Consider the following 20,709-nt stretch of genomic DNA (forward strand, 5'->3'; position numbering starts at 1 on the left):
AAACACTAGAGGCCAGGTACTGTTCTTATACCCATTTTAGAGTTGAGTTAACTCTAAGGGTCCCCATTTTCCACATTATTTGTGTTTTCATTTTTTAAACATTTCCATTCGTTCATCATTTTACATTCCGTCACTGCAGCCAGGCTCCAAAACACGAAATAATCGTGCATTTCACACCACACCCAGGTCCCTCTGGCTCCATGATTACCAGGGTGGCTTAGAATCTGAACTGTATGTTGTGCTAATTACAAAATACTCTCAGCACTTCCCTGACTCAGTTCCCCCAAGGATCCTGAGTATGTAACTTTGTTGTTTTAGATCTGTTTGTTCTTCGGCAAAGTAAACCTGAAATTGCTCTGAAATTCCTTTGGAAATAGTCCCTAGTTCTGTGTTTTCACACATTCACCAAGGCCTTACTTCTCCCATTAGACTGATTCTGAGGTTTTGCTGCACTGGGAGAATGTTAACTGACAAAACCATAAGTAATGGCACTGAAATGTAATTAATGCAAGAATAATAGTACAGGGTGGGGATCTCGGTGTTTTAATGAGAGCTCGAGAAACTGCCTGGCTGAAGCAGTTGAAAGTGGAGGGGGAGAGGCACGTTACCGTAGTTAATGCTGCATATTATAAAGTGACCTCTTTGGCATGATCAGTACGGAGACCTCATAACCTCTCCTGTCACCTGGAAGTTCTCTACTAGGACTCTGTGGTCCTGGTAATAAAAAAGATAGTCACCAGTCTGCCCTCATCTACTGTGGAAGCTTTCCAATTTTTTTCTTTTTTGAGGATGAAATTAGAAATCACCGTTTTTAGAATATTTATATGTATATATATATATATATATGTATTTTACTCTCAGATATATTGATTCAGTGCTTGCTCTGTAATGAGAGTTTTAACTTTCTGTTTTCCTTTCCATTATCCCTGAAAAGAATGGATTATGCAAAAAAGATTAAAGTGGTATAATGCGATACGGTGTTTGCTAATGTGCCATCAGAGGTATTAGTAGGACTCGCCCAGGTTTGTGTCTTTTATGAATGCCTTTCAGATTGCAATTATCTAATAGACTTGGAAACCTGTTTGTGTTCTTGCAGGCATTAACCGTCACCTTTGAAAAAATCCCAGAAAATGAGAGTGCGGATGTCTGTCGGAATATTTCAGTCAATGTTCTTGATTGTGATACCATAGGTCAAGCCAAGGAAAAGATTTTCCAAGCATTCCTAAGCAAAAACGGCTCTCCTTATGGACTTCAGCTGAATGAAATTGGTCTTGGTAAGGCGATACGGGAGCTATTTTGTCCCAATCCCCTGATGAGCATCCCTTCCACCTTCCCTCCCTCCTCCCCACCACCCCCCACCCCCCCGCATGTAAGCTCTGTTCGGTGAAGCTTACTAGCCTGGGTTGTTCCCATAGGACATGTCTAGAGGCCAGGAGACTGCATTGTTCTCCCACAGGTATCACGACTCCTTTTCCTAGGAAGCAGGGTCCTTCAGAGATGCTGTTTTGGTTTTTTGTTTTTTCTTCAATATTATGTTTGTAAATCAGATTCATGAGATTGCTAACCCTGAGACCAAATGAATTCACCTTGCATCAAGAAGTACAAAAAGGTGTCAACCTCAGGCCCCCTGTATGTGTTGTATTTCACATTGGCATTTGATTTGTTTGTTGTGTCACTGAGTGTGTCATTAGCGGGTGGCTCAGACTCTGGGTGTGAAGGCTAGAAAGGTCATCTTCCTCTCTGCTAATCACATCCTGCATTAAGTAGAGTCTCCCTCCTCCCCCAACATGAAACAGCATCTGCTCTGAATTCATTTTCGGGCTCTATTGGTGTACTGCAAAGGCGAGCATATGCGTGAGCGAGCTAACAGGGCTCCACTTCATTCAAATGTTCATCAACATTTTAAAGTTGAGCTCCACGCAGCCCTCCCAGGAGACTGTCGTGGGATTTTATAGCAGATAATGGGACAGGAAAAAAGAGTAAACTCGCCAACAGTGACAGACAGCGTAACAAGGTTCATCTCTCCTCCATGTACAGTTGTAGCCTCGCCTAAGCAGGCAATTAAAATCATCCCACCGGGCCCTCTAAGTCAGACTCTCTGCTGAAAGGCCATTGCGAGAAGCCTGGGGGCAGGGTCCGGCTCGTTTGAGTAGAACCATGCAAATGTGTAGCAACCCCAAGACCTGGCTTCAAGGAAAGCAGGGCCACTAAAGCACCTCTCATCCACCTCTCTTCTGCTTCCTTCTGTTGGCTGGACGACTGGGCACTTCAAGACCATGTGAGCTCATTTGGGTAGACGCAGGGTCAAAGGGCAGCCCCGGCCAGGAAACCATGACGTGACCCAGGGCCATCAACTTCCTTGCCCTGAGCCTACGTCTTGAAGTATTGCTCTGACGACAAAGGAGGTGGCCACTTGGAGCCGAGGACTATGCAGAGACGGCCCGGTGGCCTCAGTCCTGCTGCTGCCTGGTCCGTAGTATCATCCTCACACCACCCAGGGTTTGTGCTCATCAGAGGTGTTCCTGGCCTCCGATGTAGCAGAGGCAGGGAGAAGGACAAGCCCACTAGAAGCTTCCTGTTACAGTCTGATGGCAAGTGGCTTCTGCGTGTCTGCTGATCTTCCAAACTACCTCTGCGGCTAGCCCCAGAAAACTAAGTCAAAGCCTTAGAAGCCAGCCATAAATTGTGTTAAAATCCAGTACGAGAAGCAGCTGTGCTGAGACCTCTTCTAGCAGAGGCTCACAAACTCCGGTGCCCAGAGGGGCAGGAAGTATTATAAATACGGGGCGTCAGCCCACCTGGTATAATGGGAAATGGTGGGACCCGACTTAACTGGGGAAAGACACCTGCCATGTAAGGGGGCAGTGCTACTTAGCGTCAGCCCATGAGTGCCACGGGGGCCGGTGTGGTCAGTGTTACCAGATGATCCAGTTTTTTAAAAGAGAAATCACAGGTCCTAATTTTTATGTGCAATCTTCCAATCTTTAAATATTGGTGCTGAATTGACATTAGAATAATAATAAATGAAACATTGTGCAGGTTCACAAAAAGAAAAAAAACCCACATCCATGGGCCACATTCTGACCCTAGGGCACAAGTTGGCAACCTCTGTAAAGGAGTTGACGCGCATGGCGTTGGCATACGAGCCTACCAGTGCACCGCACACGGGGACCGACAGAAGATAGTTCCCAGAGCACCTGCTTGTGAACACACAGGTGTGGGCATACAAGTTTGCTTTTGGAATTTTCTGAAGAGCTTAGTCTCTCTGAGGATGCCTTATTTTGTCTTCCTTTGGCTTTATTTCCAGGCTTAGCCTCAGAGTAAAAGCTTCAGGGAAAAGTGGTCTTACACGTCAGAGCCCTAAACACAAAACAAAACAGAAGTCAGGCTACCAGTCTGGCTGATATATCTTCAAAACCACTTTATTTGTTTTAGCTAGTTAGCAATATAAATAATAATTGCAAAAGTGACAGGGTAGCATTTTACATTCCTCATTGTCATTTTAAAAGAGAACAACATGCTCTTCTTTTTTTTTTTTCCAGAGCTTCAAGTGGGCACACGACACAAAGAACTTCTGGATATTGACAGCTCCTCTGTGATTCTTGAAGATGGAATAACCAAGCTAAATACCATTGGCCACTACGAGGTAGGAAAAGATTTAGCACTCACCAGCTCCTTCCTCATCCCCAAACCTAACTGGATTAGATCATCTCCAGGACCACATAAATTCTTATTACAAGACTCTCACCCATTTTCTGGAATCATTTGTAGGTTGCTTATTTCTGGGTCAGAAGTTTTCCTTAGTTGCTCGTGGTCTGCTCATTTCCCAGTACCCCCCTCCCAGAGCTGCGAGTTTCATGTAACCCAGTCACTCTCCATCCTGCGGTTTAGGTCGGAAACTTCACCCTTACCAGATTCTCTGGCCTGTTCCGTGGAAGAGGTGCTGTTCAGCTTGACCCTGAACAGAGCCTCTAAAGGTTCTAAGTTGCACTGCTGTTCATCATTGACCCGGTGACCTTTGTGTAGGGTTCTTTGTTTCTGAAGAAGATCTCCATTTCCTGTTGGTTTGAAACATTCAGCGATGCCTCCTTGGCCTCTGACCCACATGCTGGGTGAGTGTTGAGGTGGCTTAGGGGAGTACGTGAGCTGGCAGAGAGCTGAGTGCCAGAGCAGCCTGCCCAGAACCAGAGAGGGGACGCAGGGGAGGCTTCAGAACACTCTGGTAGACTGGGAGTCATTCAGCCACGTTATCAAATCTTTGTTGAATATCTACTCTGCACTAAGAGATGGGGCTGCACGCGAGAGGAACAAAGACCAAGTCTCTGACCTCATGGAGCCTGTGGCCCTGGAGAGAAGGGCTGGAAAGGGACGAGGAGATGAGGAGTAAGGCAACATCTTACTACTACTACCACGAGCACTGTTACTACAACACGGTGTGATCGTGCTGTGACTCGGAGCATCTGAGAAGGCTTCCTGCAGGAAGCAGTGACTCAGCTGAGACCTGAAGAGTGAGGAGAACTTAACCAGGCCAGCGTACCCAGCAGGGAAGGGAGCGCATGCTTCTTCTTCTGCAGTAAGACTTCTAGACTGGCTAGAACTTGAGAGGGACGGGGTGGCAGTGAGAGCCAATAACAGCCAATGTTTACGGAGCCCCTACGCTGTGTCAGGTGCTGGCCTCTGCCTTTCCCTTTATTTCAGCTCATTCTATCCATAGCAGTCCTACGAGACGGGGACTGTTACTAACCCACTTTATAGATGGGTACACTGAGGCTCGGGGAGGTTTACTAATAGCTAGTCCGTGGCAGAGGCAAGATTGGGACCCAGATTGTTGGGCTCTAGGGTCCACAGCTTAACCAGTACATGCCGTGGTTTCTCACGGAGGAAGGCCAGAGAAGTGGGGAGGGAGGGGAGAAGGGGACCGTGCAGGCCCAGCAGCTTCCTCAGGAGTCTGGATTTTATCCCCAGCACAGTGGAAAGCCGTTGGGAGATCTTAAACAGGGGAGATTTGCGTCTCAGAAAATGACTGTGGCTGTGCGTGGAACATGGATATAAGAGGTGCAAACCTGGAAATAGGGAGACTCGTTAGAAGAACTTCAGGTGAGAAACGATGTTGACCAGGAATGATGCAGTGGCCCTGGAGATGGAGCCAAGCAGATGGGCAGAAGGTGGACACCGTGAGCTGTGTGGCGGGGAGAGAGACTGCGGGCAGAGGAGGGGTCAGGAAGGCACGGGGCTGGCTGGGCAGATGCACAGGTGCTCTTGCGGAGATGGAGAAGACGGGAGCGGCTTCCCAGGCCCCTTGGAGAGCAGGCGCCCCACCTTTCACGGCTGTAAGTCCCAGGGAGATGTGTCTGCACCAGGAAGGCGTTTGGGGCCTGCCAGGCTTTCCCCTCACCCGGAAAGAAGCTGAGACGTTTCCTTGAGCAGAGCTTCCTGGACGGCAGCCAGGAACAGAGGGCACCACAGCCTTGGGCTCTTTGGCTGAATGGGTCTCAGAGCCGGTTTGGAAAGAGTTGCTTTGGGTGACCCGTGGGTGGGTGCTGCCCCTGCAGCCTTTGCTGGAGGGCACCAGGCAGAGAACGTGGCAGATTAACAACTTGCTCCTGTGCTCACCCTTCTGCAGCTTAGACTTTCCAACCTGGGGATCATCTTGCCAAGAGCTGTCGAGCTTAGCCTTTGGAGTTTATAAAAATCCCCAGGGAACTTTCTGAAAGTATGTATTCCTGTCACTGGGCCACATTTGGAGAAGCAGTGCCCCAGAGGAAATATAAGGGATGGAAGGAGTCAGAGGTGGAAGTGCCTAGGGGAGGGGGCTTATTATGGCATCCGTCTGAAGTTCAGAGTTGCAGCCGGCCGCAGTCTCCTCCTCTCCCTGTATCTGGGTAGCGAGCTTGTCTTGGCAAGCCTGGCAGAAACACAGCCACAGATGCCCTCCTTTCGCGTCTTGACTAATGTGCTGGCCTTGCTCAGCTGTGCAGGGAGGGCTGGACCACCCTGGTCAGGCTTCTCAGCGTCCCCTGGCAACTGTGTGGCATGGGGTGGGCCCCAAAGGAAGGGGGTGTGGCCACTCACTGGCATTAATAGGAAAAGGCAGGCCAAGACACTCCAGCAGGGAAAAGGAAGAACCACCACCGCCGTCTGCAAGGCAAGGGGAAGACTGTCAGGAGAGATAGGACATCAGTCTTCACTGGAGACATGGGCTGCACTAGACACCTATCTGCTTAGGGATGATAATGAAATTAATCCGGCCTGTAGTCACTTCCCAACCAAATGATTTATTGGCCTCATACCCTAGCATTGCCACATGGTGGTAATAAATGACAAGACTGGGACACAAGGGCTTAAAGGATTCTCCTTATGTTTAAAAAGCTAAGCCATAAGGCAAATAAGCGCAGAGAGCTTGAAGGAAACTGGGGAGGTCATCGGCCCCGTGCTCTCTGTGCCTGGACCATCTCAAATGCCCTGGTTTTCAAAGACTGCTTGAACAAAAGCATCCAGTAGCACCCTCAGCCGCCTAAATCTGTTCTCCATTTAGCAGCACCCCTGCACAATCAAAATTTGGAGTAATTTGACAGGGCTGAGCTGAAGCTCGCTTTTGCCCTTTTTTCATTAAAGAAAAAATTTCTCCTCAAACACTTACATTTCCCTCCAAAGAGACAGGATGCTAATTATCACTCTTATTCATTTACTAAAGCACTCTAGTTTGAGTCACTGTAGGTGCTTGAAAGTGAAAAACTATATTTCAGTTAAAAATAGGGTCTAACTCAGAGTTTTAAGTGATTAAGACTCACCTCCCTCCAATTAGCCCAAATTAGTTAGGTTTTAAAGTTAATCTTTAGTGACGGCCAGTTCCTCCTACTGTCTAAACAGAGTCCCCTCTGCTGGAGTGTGAGCCTCTCTCTTCTTGCCTTCTCTGTCCTTAGGGCAAATAGAGTGTAGCTGGTCTCCTCTGAATGATTTACTGTCTGTATATTTGAAGAACAGGTTTCTAGAGGGGATCTGAAGGCACAGCAAAAACATAGCTGGTCCAATCTCATGGACCAGATTGCCTTCAGAGTCCCAAATTGCCAGCAATGCCCTGTCACCAGCAGGATGGCATCCTTGCCAACCCTGGGCGTCGGCACAATTGCTCTCCACAATGATGACAGTGGCAGCTGGTACCCAGCACTTGTCGTGTGCATAAGCGTGATTCACGTTGACACAACCTGTGATGAAGGTGCTTTTATTACCCTCATTCTCCACCAGATGAGCATGGAAGGGGACACATTGCTGCTCCAGTCTCGTTCCGTCCTGTGCAGACAAGGGGTAAAGCCGATGCCTTTACAAACATGCGAAGCCAGAGGCGTTTTCTCCACTGTAAAGAACTCCACCCTAGTGCTTCCTTAACTGGCCACCTCTGTGTGTGTGTGTTCCCTGTGAAGGGGACTGTGCTGTGCTCTGGAGCTGACGAGATCAGTTGTGTGTGTCTGTGTGAGTGTATAGCGGGCGTGACTGAAGCAGGGTGGCTTCTCCCAGTCCAGGCTTTCTGCACCTGCCCCGCTGTGTGCCCTCTTGCTGGACCATGTTATTGCACCCACACGCAGCGGTGGGTAGCATCAAGTGTGCAGGACAGGTGTTGTGTCCGGCAGGAAATGTTCTCTCAGATCACAACTCTCGTTCTGAGCTGTGAGGTTTTGAGGGCAGAAAATACGTTTAACCACCGTGTCATTGAAGAATGTGTTCCTCCTAACGGGAGCGTGCCAGTGCCCAAGTGGTCACTGCTAACGCCAAAGTTGTCATTCACATGACATTTAAAGCTCATGGGAATGTTCCAAAGGGTCTGCTTGGGTAAAGTCAGTGGTCCTTCAGGTCAGGTGTCTCATCTGTGACTCTAAGGGGCTTGGACTGCCTCTAAAGGTCTCTTACAGCATGAATGACTTCAGATTCTTATTTACTAGACACATGGAGTGCTTCCTGTATACTGGGCACTGTTCTAGAGGCTTTTACAAAGAGTAAGTCCTTTAGTCCTCTGTATAGCCCAGTGAGGTAGACAGTCATTATTCCCATTCTGAGGCCCAGGGAGGCTGAAAAACTTGGCCATGCTCCCATGCTCTCCTCAGTGACGGCCCGAGGCTGGAAGTAGATGAAAAAGGAATTGCACAGAGACCATGGCTCTGCTCAGGGCCAGAGGGATAACCTTGCTCAGAGCCAGGCTTGCAGCTTGTGCTTCTAGCCTCTGAAGCAGCCTGGCTGGAGAGCTTATGAGAAATTCTGGTAGTTACCTTCTGTGATGTCAAAATTAAAAGGGCAACCTCTCTTCAGATCTTATGATGAATCTCACGTCTGTGAGTTTATCAAAATGCTTCCTTCTAATCCTACTCTGACATCCTTTAAGGCCAATATTCCTTGAAGGCGACAGTAGTTAACTTCTTTCAGAAGGGAGGCCTCTTTCAGGCATCCAAGAGCTGACAGCTCCAGCCCAAAAAAAGCCTGGGGAGCTTAGGTTCCCAATCGCCTGCACACTGGTGGAGGCCAAGCTCCCTCCCTGAGACTAGCTCAGGGTTCCAGCAGTCCTCAAAGGGTGTTTGCTTCTGGCCCAAGGCTAATTCCAGGCATACAAGAGAGAAGCAAGAGCTGTATTGTCATTTTCACTAGTTTCAAGAATCCTTCAGAGCTCTGTCCTGGGTGTCAGGAACATCCTGGGTGATTTGATGTGTCTGTTGAGAATGTTCTGATGGGCCCCTTCCAAACAGTCCGATGAGCACTGAGCCTCCTTTCTTGAAGGACTGAGCAAGGTTATCCCTCTGGCCCTGAGGACAAAAATAGATTCCTTTTTCATCTGCCTCCAGCCTGGGGTGTCAGTGAGAAGAGCTAAGGGGAAGGCGGGGAGAGCAGTATTGATGAGTGGTTGCTGGGACAACGCTAGTTGAATAGGATTCTGTTTTCACAAAATACCATTTTAGGAATGAGAGGTACCAGTAAGGGTTTCCACATGGTGTTTTGTATTGACTATTGTGTTTTTAGACTTAAGGAAAAAGTATCATGGTATTTCAGACCCTATTCATAATTTTCCATAAAATTCTTAGGCTAAAGTTCCAGCTTTCCTCTTGGGCTCAATCATTTGAAATTGCCAATGTTTGACCATTTTTTACTTACAAAAATGGCAGTTTCATCAGGTTAAGTATAAGTTCAACCTTACATTTCTAGAAAATCTGTTTTTATGGCATAATCTTCAACGTGTGGCATAAAGATAGTATTTTACCACAAAGAAATCCCGCCTTTACTTGCAAATGGTTTGGAGGATATGTAGCTTCTGTTTGTTTTTAATAAATTTATTTTTATTTTTGGCTGCGTTGGGACTTTGTCCCCGCACGTGGGCTTTCTATAGTTGCGGTGAGCGGGGACTACTCTTCGTTGCAGTGCGCAGGCTTCTGACTACGGTGGCTTCTCTTGTTGTAGAGCACAGGCTCTAGGTGCGCGGGCTTCAGTAGTTATGGCACGCAGGCTCAGTTGTTGTGGCGCACGGGCTTAGTTGCTCCGCAGCATGTGGGATCTTCCCGGACCAGGGATCGAACCCGTGTCCCCTGCATTGGCAGGCGGATTCTTAACCACTGTGCCCCCAAGGAAGTCCATAGCTTCTGTTTATTTCAGGAGCAACTTTAAATTGATGACATGGGTCTATCTCTCCCTTTGTGGTCAAAACTCCTAATTCTGATGGTGGAAAAGTCTGCAGTCCTCTCCACTTCTTTCCAACACGGGCCAGCCATCATTGGAGGGGTATGGCCTCATTGTCATTTTGAATCTTGGAGCACCATGAGACTGGAAGGAATTTAATTTGAAATTGTCTTGTGTACCAGTTCTGCTCTGGGCTGGAGAAACATTCCTGCCACAGATCCATCTAGTGACATTAATCTTTCGTTGATTTAATTTGGTTTTCATTCTTAAAGTAGGGGCCAAGAGGACGCTCCCTGCCTCACGGGAGTATGGGAGGATTAATGATCCACTCTTAGGAAAGCATTTGGAGCTCCTCAAGTGGAACAAACAGCATCATAGTTTTAACACTTGGGATTCTGTGGCACTTTTCAAGAAGGCATTTCTTTCCTTAACTGAGCAGCGCCTGACTTTTGTGCAAAACAGAAAATGGAAACCTTTCCCCCCCCACACATCTGTAAATAAACTAGTTTTCTGTCTTTACAACGTTAAAGTGTCACGTGGGGGAAAAATGTTCCAGCCCTAGAGCAGCTGTGAAAGTTAGAAATACACTTGCACACATACACGCTCAAACACACACACAACTCATCCGCTAATAAAATGCTTTTACACTTGCTCTCAGGAGATAATTTCAGAGTAAAATTTCCCCGGTACAAGCTGCGTCTGCGCGGTCTTAATGCCTGAGCACTGTGCCAGCGGCGAGTCGTTGCCAGCTCTTGAAAAGACGTTGGGACTTTTGGCTGTGCTCCTCATCGGAAGGCCCATCCGTGGTGTTTGGGACTGTAGAGCAAGGGTGCTTGCTTTTGGAGAAACAAAGCATCTGACAGGAGCGAGTATTGGCTCAACTCTCCTCAGGATCCATTTGGGATTCATTCTTTGATAATTACCCGGAATGAATCACCAGCTTCCTTTTTTAAAAAGGTATTTATTGGCTTAGAAACAGAGCGTATCCAGCTCCTCATGGGGGGGAATTCTGTAACTATGTTCAAACATTCTCATAAACTCGGCGTCTGAGTATTGCTTAAGGGGGTGCCTGCACAGAGCCTTTACTTTAATTGCATCAAATATGGAGGAGAACTGAAAAATCAGCCAACAGGGTCGCTCAGTGAATGGCTCAGGGGGAGAGGAGAGGTTTGGTAGTAATGGCAGAGTCCAGGAGCTCAGTAAGAGTTTAGAATCCGTGCTCGAGACACTTTGCAGAGGCCAGAGGGCCCCTGCCCAGAGCCCCCTCCCTACAAGATGTCCTGAACACCAGGAGTTGGAGGCCTCGGGCCTACACTTAGTGGCTGGCTGGACACGGCTGGCTGGACCCTGTGCTCAGGGGCCCCCTCTAGGGCTGGCTCTCGCGCGTGTTCCTTCCTCTTTGGGGACAACCTGCAAGAGATTAGGCTTTAATCCTTTGGTGTTTGCTGAGCAGGTGTGTACATTCTGATAACCAGTGTGCTGCAGGCCAGAAGAGAAATTCTAAGTTTCTACTTTTTTCCAAACGGAGGGAGGCCAGGTCCAAATTAATATTAGAATTCAGAGCAGCCTTCGTGCTTTCAAGCGCAGGGAAAAATCATTTAGCTGATCTTCAAAAATGACAGGGTTAATCTTTCAGCCACATCCCAGAATGAAGGTGAAGATCTGTGTATCCCTGACCTGCCTCTTATGGCCCATCTGTCTTACATTTTTGTGGACCAGGCCCTCAAAACAGTTTCCTCCTCCCAGGAAGCGAGGCCTGCTCTCTTGTCTCTCAGCATCTAGTCCCCCTTGGCCTGAAGAGGCCTTCTTCCCCTGGTTGGGTGTGGGGAAGGGGTGCACAAAAGGCCACTGGGCCCTGGCCTCCACGGTCCCCAAAAGCCTCAGATGAGAACTCTTGACCTTATCTCCAAAAGAGGCTATACATTGGTGTTGAAATTGTGTGTCAGTGTGGTAAAAGCATTTATTTGTCAAATGTGCACATTTAAAATCTGTGGCAATTTTTTAACAGCTGTGTTGAGATATAATTTATATACCATAAAGGTCACCTTTTCAAAGTGTACAATTCAATGGTTCTTGGAGCATTTGTGGAGCTGTGCAGTCATCACCACAGCCTAATTTTAGAACATGTTCATCACCTCAGATACAAACCTTGAACTCATTAAGAGTCATTCCTTATTCTTCCAACTCCTGTTTTAGGCAACTAGTAATCTACCTTCTGTTTGTATAAGTTTGCCTATTCTGGACAAATTATATAAATGGGATTGTACAAAATTGGATCTTTTGTGACAGGTTTCTTTCACTTAGCGATGTTTTTGAGGTCCATTCATGTTGTAGCACGTGTCAATACTTCTTTCCTTTTATTGTATGGCAATTTTTTGTAGTGTACTCATTCAATAGAAAAATAGTAATTTAAAAAGGATGAGCTACTGGTAGCTGCAACAACACAGATAAACATTGTAGACCTTCTATGGACCCTATGCTGAATGATTCCATTTACATAAAGTTCAAGAACAGATAAAACTAATCAATGGCAATGGAAGTCAGAAAAGTGATTACCCCTGGATGAAGATGGGGTGGTTATTGATGGAGAAGCATAATAGGGGTACTTCTTGGGGACTTGAAATATAATTGTATATCTTGATGTGGGCGGTGGTTATACAGTATGTACTTAAGTTGAACATTCTTGAGCTGTACACTTAATATTAGCACTTCCTGTAAGTCATGTTTCAATTTTAAAGTTTTTATTTAAAAGTATATGCAACCTTATGATTTTTACAAGCTTCTTTTAAAAAATAAGAAATACCTGCAGAAAAGAAAACAAATTCTAAGTGTACTACTGGATGAATTATCATAAAGTGAGCCTATCTTATAACTTCCACTCAGATCAAGAAATAGAGCACTGTGGGCACCACAGAAGCTCCCTCCTGGACGTTCCTAATCACCACCCCCCTTCTCTTCTCCAAACAGTTAAATCATAGTTTCGACTGTTTTAGCTAAATGTGAATGGAATCCCACGGTATGCATTCCATTCTGTCAGGCTTCTTTGGCTCACCGTTCATCACTGTGAGGTTTGTGCATGTGGCATGTAGCAGTAATTTGCTCACTTTCATTGTTTTATCATAGCCTGTTTTATGAATATACCCAGATTATTTATTCATTCTATGTTGATGGTTATTTCCAGTACGGGGCATTTACAAAGTTTATCTCAGGATATGTACAGGTGTATACCTAGATGTGAAACTTCTCTGTCACCAGTTTATAGGTTAGTTTTTGAAAACTTGTTTCAGTATTTCTAAATACAGTAGTAACCCCCAAAATGAAAATGGCCCAAACATCTCCTGCCCCCTAGAAGCTGAGGCGCCTCCCAGCACAGCTGGGTCCTCCCCTGGTCCAGGGCTGGCCCACCTCCTATTGGCCCCACAGCATCCTTGGAGCACTTGCCTCCCTGCATCTCACGGCCTTGGTCTGCCACCTTCACAGGATCGCAGACTCTTTGAGGGCAGAGACAGTGTCTTGCTCATGATTATAGCCCCAGCCTCCAGTGCCCAGAACATAGGAATTCTTAATAAATATTTGATTGAATCAGTGAGAGAATATAAGATCCACCCAGCCATCTAATTCCTGGGTAAAGTTGAGAAATACATTAAATTTTGAAAACTCATCTATTTTTTTATCTTTGCTTTCAGATATCAAATGGATCCACTATAAAAGTTTTTAAGAAGATAGCAAATTTTACTTCAGGTAACAGACATAATACTGTTAGCCTTTGTTCTCACCCCACTTTATAAAGTATCACTTTTTGCCTCTCTTGGATGTACTGTCACAAAGATGAGATTGAGTTGTTGCCAGGTAGTTCTCTGAGAGAGTGGAGGAAAGCCCTTTCGATCTGTTTCTGATCCTAAGAATGTGAACCCTGCAAAGAGGGGGACAGGAAACTGTAAACAGTGGTTGCCTCGGCTGCCCGACACTGAGGAAGTTGCTGTCATTAACCACCCTAAGCTCAGGGCAGAATCTTAGCCATTGTAACTTTTTTCCAACTCCTCAGTAGGATGGGGGCTAACCGAGGGGATCCCCCTGGCAAGCTGAGGGAAGCCTGCAGATTATCACACAGCCCTGGAAGCTCTGAACAAACGAGATAATTCACTTAGCCCAAATCTCCTAGTGACAGACCAACTACAGAGGGAGCTTTGTGGAAAAGTTACTAGGCCAGTCTCTAAACTCTCTTCTACCTCCCCGCCAGCCTCAGGGCAGGAAAACACTGTTGACGGTGTCTTGAGAAAATCCCTAGGTCCAGGTTCCAGGTTTGTCTCCAGAGAAATTATATCCATGCCAAGACAGTCAGTCTTCAGCCCCCAGAAAGGTTGTGGGCCTCACCAACAGGACCTGTTCACACACACAGCTGGAGGTGGGGCTTTCTGATTCCTGGATTCAGTGCTAGGAGCAGCCTGGTAGGTCCCAACACCTGGTGAGTGCAAACGAAGAATGTGGGGCTCCCAATTAAATAGGATAGGTTGGTGGGTTGTAGGACACCCCGTGGGGAACCCTGCCCACCCCGCATTCCCCCATCCATCATTACGTCAGGCTATAGTGAGAAACCACCTTGCAGAGGGCGGCTATCCTTCTGGTCTAGGGGGATTGGGGTCCTTGTGCTGTAATAAGTGTGAGAGCTGTGTGTTTTAGGCTGACTGGTTTTTTGAGAGCTTGTTATTTGGAGATCTTGCATTTGGATCACTTCATGGGACTTCGAGGCAGTCAACACCACCTCTGCTTCCTCCCTGTCCAATCCAGTGGACACTGGATCACCCTCCAAACCCTTGCCCCTCTGTCCTTCATCACCCACTGTGTGACAGTCCCAGCCCAGCCCTGGATGAATCCTTCTCACCTTTCCTGACCCTACAGCTGGGCAGCCACAGTGGAAAGGCCCATGACAGCACAGTTGGAGTCACAGTAAATCCCCGTCTTGACCAGGACCTTCCACATAGCCCGTTCCCCCCGTGCTTCTGCTTCTCGAGGCAACGGAGAATCCCACCTTCTCTCCTCGAAGCTCTGACGCCCCCTGCTCCCCTGACTATCAGCAGATGACTTCACCCAGTGCTTCACAGAGAAAGCAGAAATCAGAATTCCCTCAACAACGGGCACTAACCCTCCCTCCCTGCCTCTGCCATTCCCTCCTCCTGGCTCCCGACATTCCAGGGCTGCCCGTCCTCCCAGCAAGGCCTGTCTCTCACCTGGGCTGTGGATCCCACCATGCTTTCCGACCTTCTGAGCATTCCTACAGCACCGGTGATCTCTCCTCTCACCTGCACTTGCTTTCCGTCCCCCACTACTGTATTTTTCCACAAGCATTTGAAGGTATTCTAGTCTCTCTCATCTTCAGAACAAAACACCAAGTGCTTTAATCCTTCCCTTCCCTGCAGTTGCCACTCCCTTCACAACCTCGTCTCTTCCCAGACCGTCCTCACTCGGTGCTGCTCTCCCACCTGCTCTGCGACCTCCGCTGTGTCTCAGATCCTCGGAGGGGTCGCCTTCCTTCCCACCGCAGGGCCTTTGTACCGGTTCCCCTCCCCCCACTGGCCTGGCTCATTATCCATTCATTTAGGTTCAGTCCCGACACCCCTTCCTCAGAGAACCTCCCAGGCTAGCTTCGTCTCTTGTTAGATACTTTCCTAGCATATAATTCTTCTCCACAGTCCTTATCACAAGGATATTAATTAAATAATTGTGTAATTAGTAAGTCTCTCTCATTGGCTAGGATGTGAGTTCCACTAGGTGAGAGCTAGGTCTGTCTTATTCATTGCTGTTTGCCTAGTAGCCCTTGGCACACAGTAGGTGCCCCAGCTCTAGCTGACCTGAACCTCTCCTACCCCACTCTCAAGTGATCGGTCAGCCTCTGTTCCAGGGACAGGGAACCTGCTTCCCACTCCAGTCCCTGGCCCATCCTGTCTTCATACTGTTCTTAAGGTCTTAAGACACAGCAAGGGGGGGAAGTGTAGCTATGAAGAGCTCAAGTAGGAGGGCTCAAGTAACCTCTTCTGTTTATAGCACAAATGGGGCATCTTATGAGAAGGCCAGTTACCGTGGCTGTTGTTTTAATGGACTGTTTCTCTCCCTCTTTCTGTGGCGTTCAGATGTAGAATACTCAGAAGACCACTGCCATTTGGTGAGTTCAGGCTTTCTTTTCTTTCTTTTTTTTTTTTTTTGCAGTACGCGGGCCTCTCACTGTTGCGGTCTCTACCATTGCGGAGCACAGGCTCCGGACGCGCAGGCCCAGCGGCCACGGGCCCAGCCGCTCCGCGGCATGTGGGATCCCCCCAGACCGGGGCACGAACCCATGTCCCCCGCATCGGCAGGCGGACTCCCAACCACTGTGCCACCAGGGAAGCCCCAAGTTCAGGCTTTCTTGTGCTCCTGCTGAAGCGGATGCCTTCTGCAGCATGAACGGTCTCCTTGGGTAACGCTTCTTCTACTCTGTCTTCCCTTTAGATTTTACCAGATTCGGAAGCATTCCAAGATGTGCAGGGAAAGAGACATCGAGGGAAGCACAAGTTCAAAGTAAAAGAAATGTATCTGACAAAGCTGCTGTCGACCAAGGTAAACTTACTGTTCTGGGAGCGCTTTTACGGCTACCTTGGGGGTGTATGATGTGTTTGACTTAATTTCCACTGAAGTGTGAAAATGCTACAAATCCCTTGTGCCTTCTAGCAAAGCAAAATGAAAGTTTAAATTGTAAACGCTTCCTACCCCCTTCGTCTTCTGTTTTTACAAACTGCAAAGATAAAGCACTTTACAAATTTCCACCATAACATCTTCAGTCGGGGATTTAATATTGTTCCCAGTCCCTTTACCCACCATTGCACTATTGTTATATGTTTAGGTGGACAGCATAATTATTCCTTTTTGTTTACTTGTTATTTTAGGTGAGCAATAAAACTCCCTCTTTGAATTGCAAATAAAATGAAGAGGGAGGAGGTCATTTTAAAATTAAGAATTCTGTTCACATATAAAAGTGTCAGATATGAAAGCCCATGGAATACCAAATTGGAAGCAAAGTTTACTTTATCTGGCTTTTAGTGGGATTAATGGAAGTCTGTGGTGATGCTTTTTTTTTTTTTCTGAAATGACCAGCAATGTAAATGCTATTATCTACACCTGGCCCTAGTCTTCTGATGGGCATGCTTCTTCAGATTACAGCTGAGCATCTGCTTGGAGCTTAGATTTGTTTAGTGGGTAGAGGACAGCCAGAGCCTCTTGATTTTCTCATCTGTCCCACAGAGCTCTGCCTGTTTGGTTTTAGTAAAACAACAAATGCTTTGGAAAGTACACAATAAAACCCTATGATGGAAATACATGCAACAGGAAAAGTTCTGGGAACCGAGCACTATCACTTGAGTTTTTCTAGGCTGAACGTAATAAAAGCCAAATGTCTGGGGCTTCTTGGTTTATGTATACAGACCTCCAACTTACATTTCAACTGCTAGAGATGTCTAAGATAGCCTCCCTGTTGACTAAACAGTGTTATCAGCAAGAAGCTTACGAAGCAGATCTAAACCTGGGCATGGATTTTCAGGACCTTTGTCTAATACTGTGAGTGTTGGCCTCATTTGACGATTTTACATACTTTCTCTTCAGCTTGTTTTTCTCTGTTTTGTAACTTAGATTTTATTTTTCATCATGTTTTCAAAACCACCACCCTATTTTTTTAATCTTCCAAGTCTGATGTGCTCTGTCTTTCAGGTGGCAATTCACTCTGTGCTCGAAAAACTTTTTAGAAGTATTTGGAGTTTACCCAACAGCAGAGCCCCGTTTGCTATAAAATACTTTTTTGACTTTTTGGATGCCCAGGCTGAAAGCAAAAAAATCACAGATCCTGATGTTGTACATATTTGGAAAACAAACAGGTGGGAACAAACAGTAGGTGATTTCAAGAACCTGGGTCAGAATCTTAACTAAAAGAAGGGCATGGATGGTTACAGAAGGATTCATTTATCCCTATCTTAGAGTTTTCTGGCTTGGTAAGCTATCATGTCAAAGCAGTTTCTTGCTGTTACTATTTTTAAACAATAAACAAAACCATTCCTGTGCTGAGACTCCTAGTCTTTAGGACAAAGAAAATAAACTCTATTATCTTTAAACAAGTTTAGCTTGACCAGTAAAAGATGAGAAATTAATATTTTGTGGTTTTATCATACAATTTTCCATTAGAGAGGACTCTTAAATTTGTCCCTCAGAGAATTACTCTTTGCGGTTTCCAAGCTATTTTGTATAGAAATTTCTCCTTTTATTTGATCAAATGCCATGAGAATTAGTCAAAGGGTTGTATTTTGTTTTGTTTTTTAATACTTTACCTTAAGCTGAGGCAAGGCATCCAAATTAAAATTTCTCCTCAGTAAAGAAACATAGCTCATTACCTCTAATTGAGATACTCTGTGCATGAGGTGAATGAGAGTTAGTTACGATGTAATAGAACTTCTCAGTGCGACCTCAAGCCCTTCTAAGCATTGGGGTTAGACCATTTTAAATAAGTGTTAAAAGCTCCAGGTCTATCCTAACTCTGGCTCCCTCCCTCCCTTTGTTCTAGCCTCTCCTTCCCAGGCACTGCTTCTCCCACACCAAGCTCCGGTGCTGCAGGCAACAATTTCACTGTGAAGATAGTAGCACACGAGCAGGGGCACTAGTCAGGACAGGAGAGCTACTGAGAGTCCCAGCAGCCCATATGATGGAGGGAATTAGCTAGGCCACAGGACCCTGAATGACTTCCAAGTTCATATGCAAATATCTGAGTACCGACTGTATACCAAGTACTGTTTGTTAGGTGTTGGAGATAAAGTAATAAACAGAAATCCGTGTTCTTACAGCGCTTGCATTTTTAACAGGTAAATTGTGGTCTATTAGAAGTCGATTAGTGCAGTGCACAGAGTGGGGGAAAAAGGATAGAGACAGGATAGGGTGGCCAGAGGCCTCAGGAGATGACATTTGGATCAGGTCTTCAAAGAGGGCACAAACCATGAGACCGTCTGGGGCAAGACCCTTTCAGAAAGACGGACAAAAGCAAAGTCCTGAGGCACAAGCCTGCCTGGTATGCATGAGGAAGAGGAGCGACGAGGCCAGTGGAGTTGGGGGCAAGCACGGTGAAGAGTAGTGGATGAGGGCCCAGGCCTAGATCATGCAGGGGTTTTCTCCAGAGAGGGATGGAGAGCCACAGAGGAGACACAGGACCTGATTCTGAGTTGAGGATTGCTAGTACCTGTGGGAGAATGAACTGTGGGGAACTGGGGAGTAAGAATCTAGGTGAGAGATGACAGTGGCTTAGGCCAGGGTGTAGCACTTAGAGGGGGTGAGAAGAGGTCAGGTTCTAGAGATCTGCTGAGATGTTCTCATTGGTAACCATTATCTGATATAATCTGGAACTTTTTGTGGAGAAAATTCTTGTCTTGTCAAGGGCCGCTTTCAGACTTCTCCAGTCCTCTCTTTCAGTAGCTCTGACAGTTTAACCCTTTCTTGTTCTGAGTGATGCTGCCATCTGTTGCTTGGTCTATTTGGCAAAGCAGACTTGCATACTTCAATGACAAGAACAAAAACACCCGTTTACAAACTGTGATAAACAGAGCATCTGCCTCATATGAATGGCTGTATTTGAAGAGAGATTTCTCTCTTTTGGAACAGCCTCCCTCTTCGCTTCTGGGTAAATATCCTGAAGAACCCTCAGTTTGTCTTTGACATTAAGAAGACACCACACATAGATGGCTGTTTGTCAGTGATCGCCCAGGCGTTCATGGACGCGTTTTCCCTCACAGAGCAGCAACTTGGAAAGGTAAGGCCCAGCTTTAGGATTTCCTGTAAGTATTTCTGTCTTCCTCGTAAACATTCAAATAATAAACCATACCAGCTAAAAAGTCAGTGATAGTCACTGAAAATTTGCGTTTCTTCAAAAAATCTCTCATTTATTTCTACTTTTAATCTAGTTTAAGTGAAAACCAAAATAGATTATCTCCACCCTACTGCAGACTCCGCCTGTGAAAACCTTGTTTTTGTTTCCTAGAAAAATCATCTACAGGCGCTAATAAACTATGAACCCAAAGTATGAAACTATTGAAATTTGCCTAAATTAATTCCATCTGAATATACCTAAAAGCGTGTATTTGAATACAACCAATTTCTGATGGGGAAGAAAATCTTGCCTGAGATTTCTAATACCTCTAGTTTGTCAGTTTACAATCAAATCAATATTGTTTTTCCTATGGTTTGCTGAACAAAAGCTCTAAAAGGCAAAAAAAAAAAAAAAAAGATAAAAATAGAGGAAACTTTGAAAGAGATGTTTTGGTCTTATTCAGATACTCAGAAATATATTAAACTGAGCAGTATCTGTATCTCATGGGTTTAGAAAATCTTTTCATGCTGAGCAGTGGCTCGTTGGTGGAAGGATGTTCAGAGTGTCTGGAATGAAGTGTGAGGGACGTGTCATAGGTGCCTCACACTCCTAGTCTAATCCAGACTCACCGCAAACCGAACCTGTTTCTGACTTTTATTTTCCTAGCATTGCGCAGTCGCTCAAGGTGGAATCCTTGGCATTACCTTCAACTCCTTCTTCCTCCCACCTGTGTCTCCAACTGGTTACTACTCACTTGTCCCTTTCTTCTCACTCCTCTGACCTATCCCTTCATCCCTTCTCCGCTGGGATAACTGCCTGCTAACTGGTGTCCTGGCCCCTGCTGTCTGCCTCATCCCCCTTTCACTGTGTCTCAGGTTATCTTTCTAAAACATAACTCTGATCTTGTCAGGCTCCTGCTAAACATTGCAGATACTTCCCATTACCCACCAGATACAATCTTCACGGTGCCACAGGGCCCTTCCTGACTGGGCTTCAGGTCTCTTTTCTGGCCTCCTCGTTTTCTTGCCCAATCCTTCTGCCTTCTATGCTATGGCTTTTAGCCTTCCCAAACCTACCATGAGCTTGTTTTCACATCCCTTTGCTCATCCCTTTCCTGTCTCATAACCCCTCTGTCTAGTAAAATCCTACTTATTCATTCATTCAAGAAACATGATTCCCTAATGTGT

At 46.2% G+C, this 20,709-nt stretch overlaps 1 protein-coding gene across 1 annotated transcript in view; it reads left to right on the plus strand.

Moving 5' to 3' along the window:
• Positions 1–20,709, plus strand: part of PLXNC1 (plexin C1) — a gene marked incomplete at both ends in the record, with an annotated part of 144,770 nt that overhangs the window by 120,044 nt on the left and 4,017 nt on the right. The window contains 7 exons of the mRNA XM_079715967.1: positions 1,097–1,274; positions 3,543–3,646; positions 13,341–13,395; positions 15,783–15,814; positions 16,138–16,245; positions 17,389–17,552; positions 19,318–19,465. Of these exons, the coding sequence (XP_079572093.1) occupies positions 1,097–1,274; positions 3,543–3,646; positions 13,341–13,395; positions 15,783–15,814; positions 16,138–16,245; positions 17,389–17,552; positions 19,318–19,465 (789 nt within the window). The remainder of the gene's footprint in view (positions 1–1,096; positions 1,275–3,542; positions 3,647–13,340; positions 13,396–15,782; positions 15,815–16,137; positions 16,246–17,388; positions 17,553–19,317; positions 19,466–20,709) is intronic.

The sequence above is a fragment of the Hyperoodon ampullatus genome (genome assembly GCF_949752795.1).
Source record: "Hyperoodon ampullatus genome assembly, chromosome: 11".
NCBI classification, from domain to species: domain Eukaryota; kingdom Metazoa; phylum Chordata; class Mammalia; order Artiodactyla; family Ziphiidae; genus Hyperoodon; species Hyperoodon ampullatus.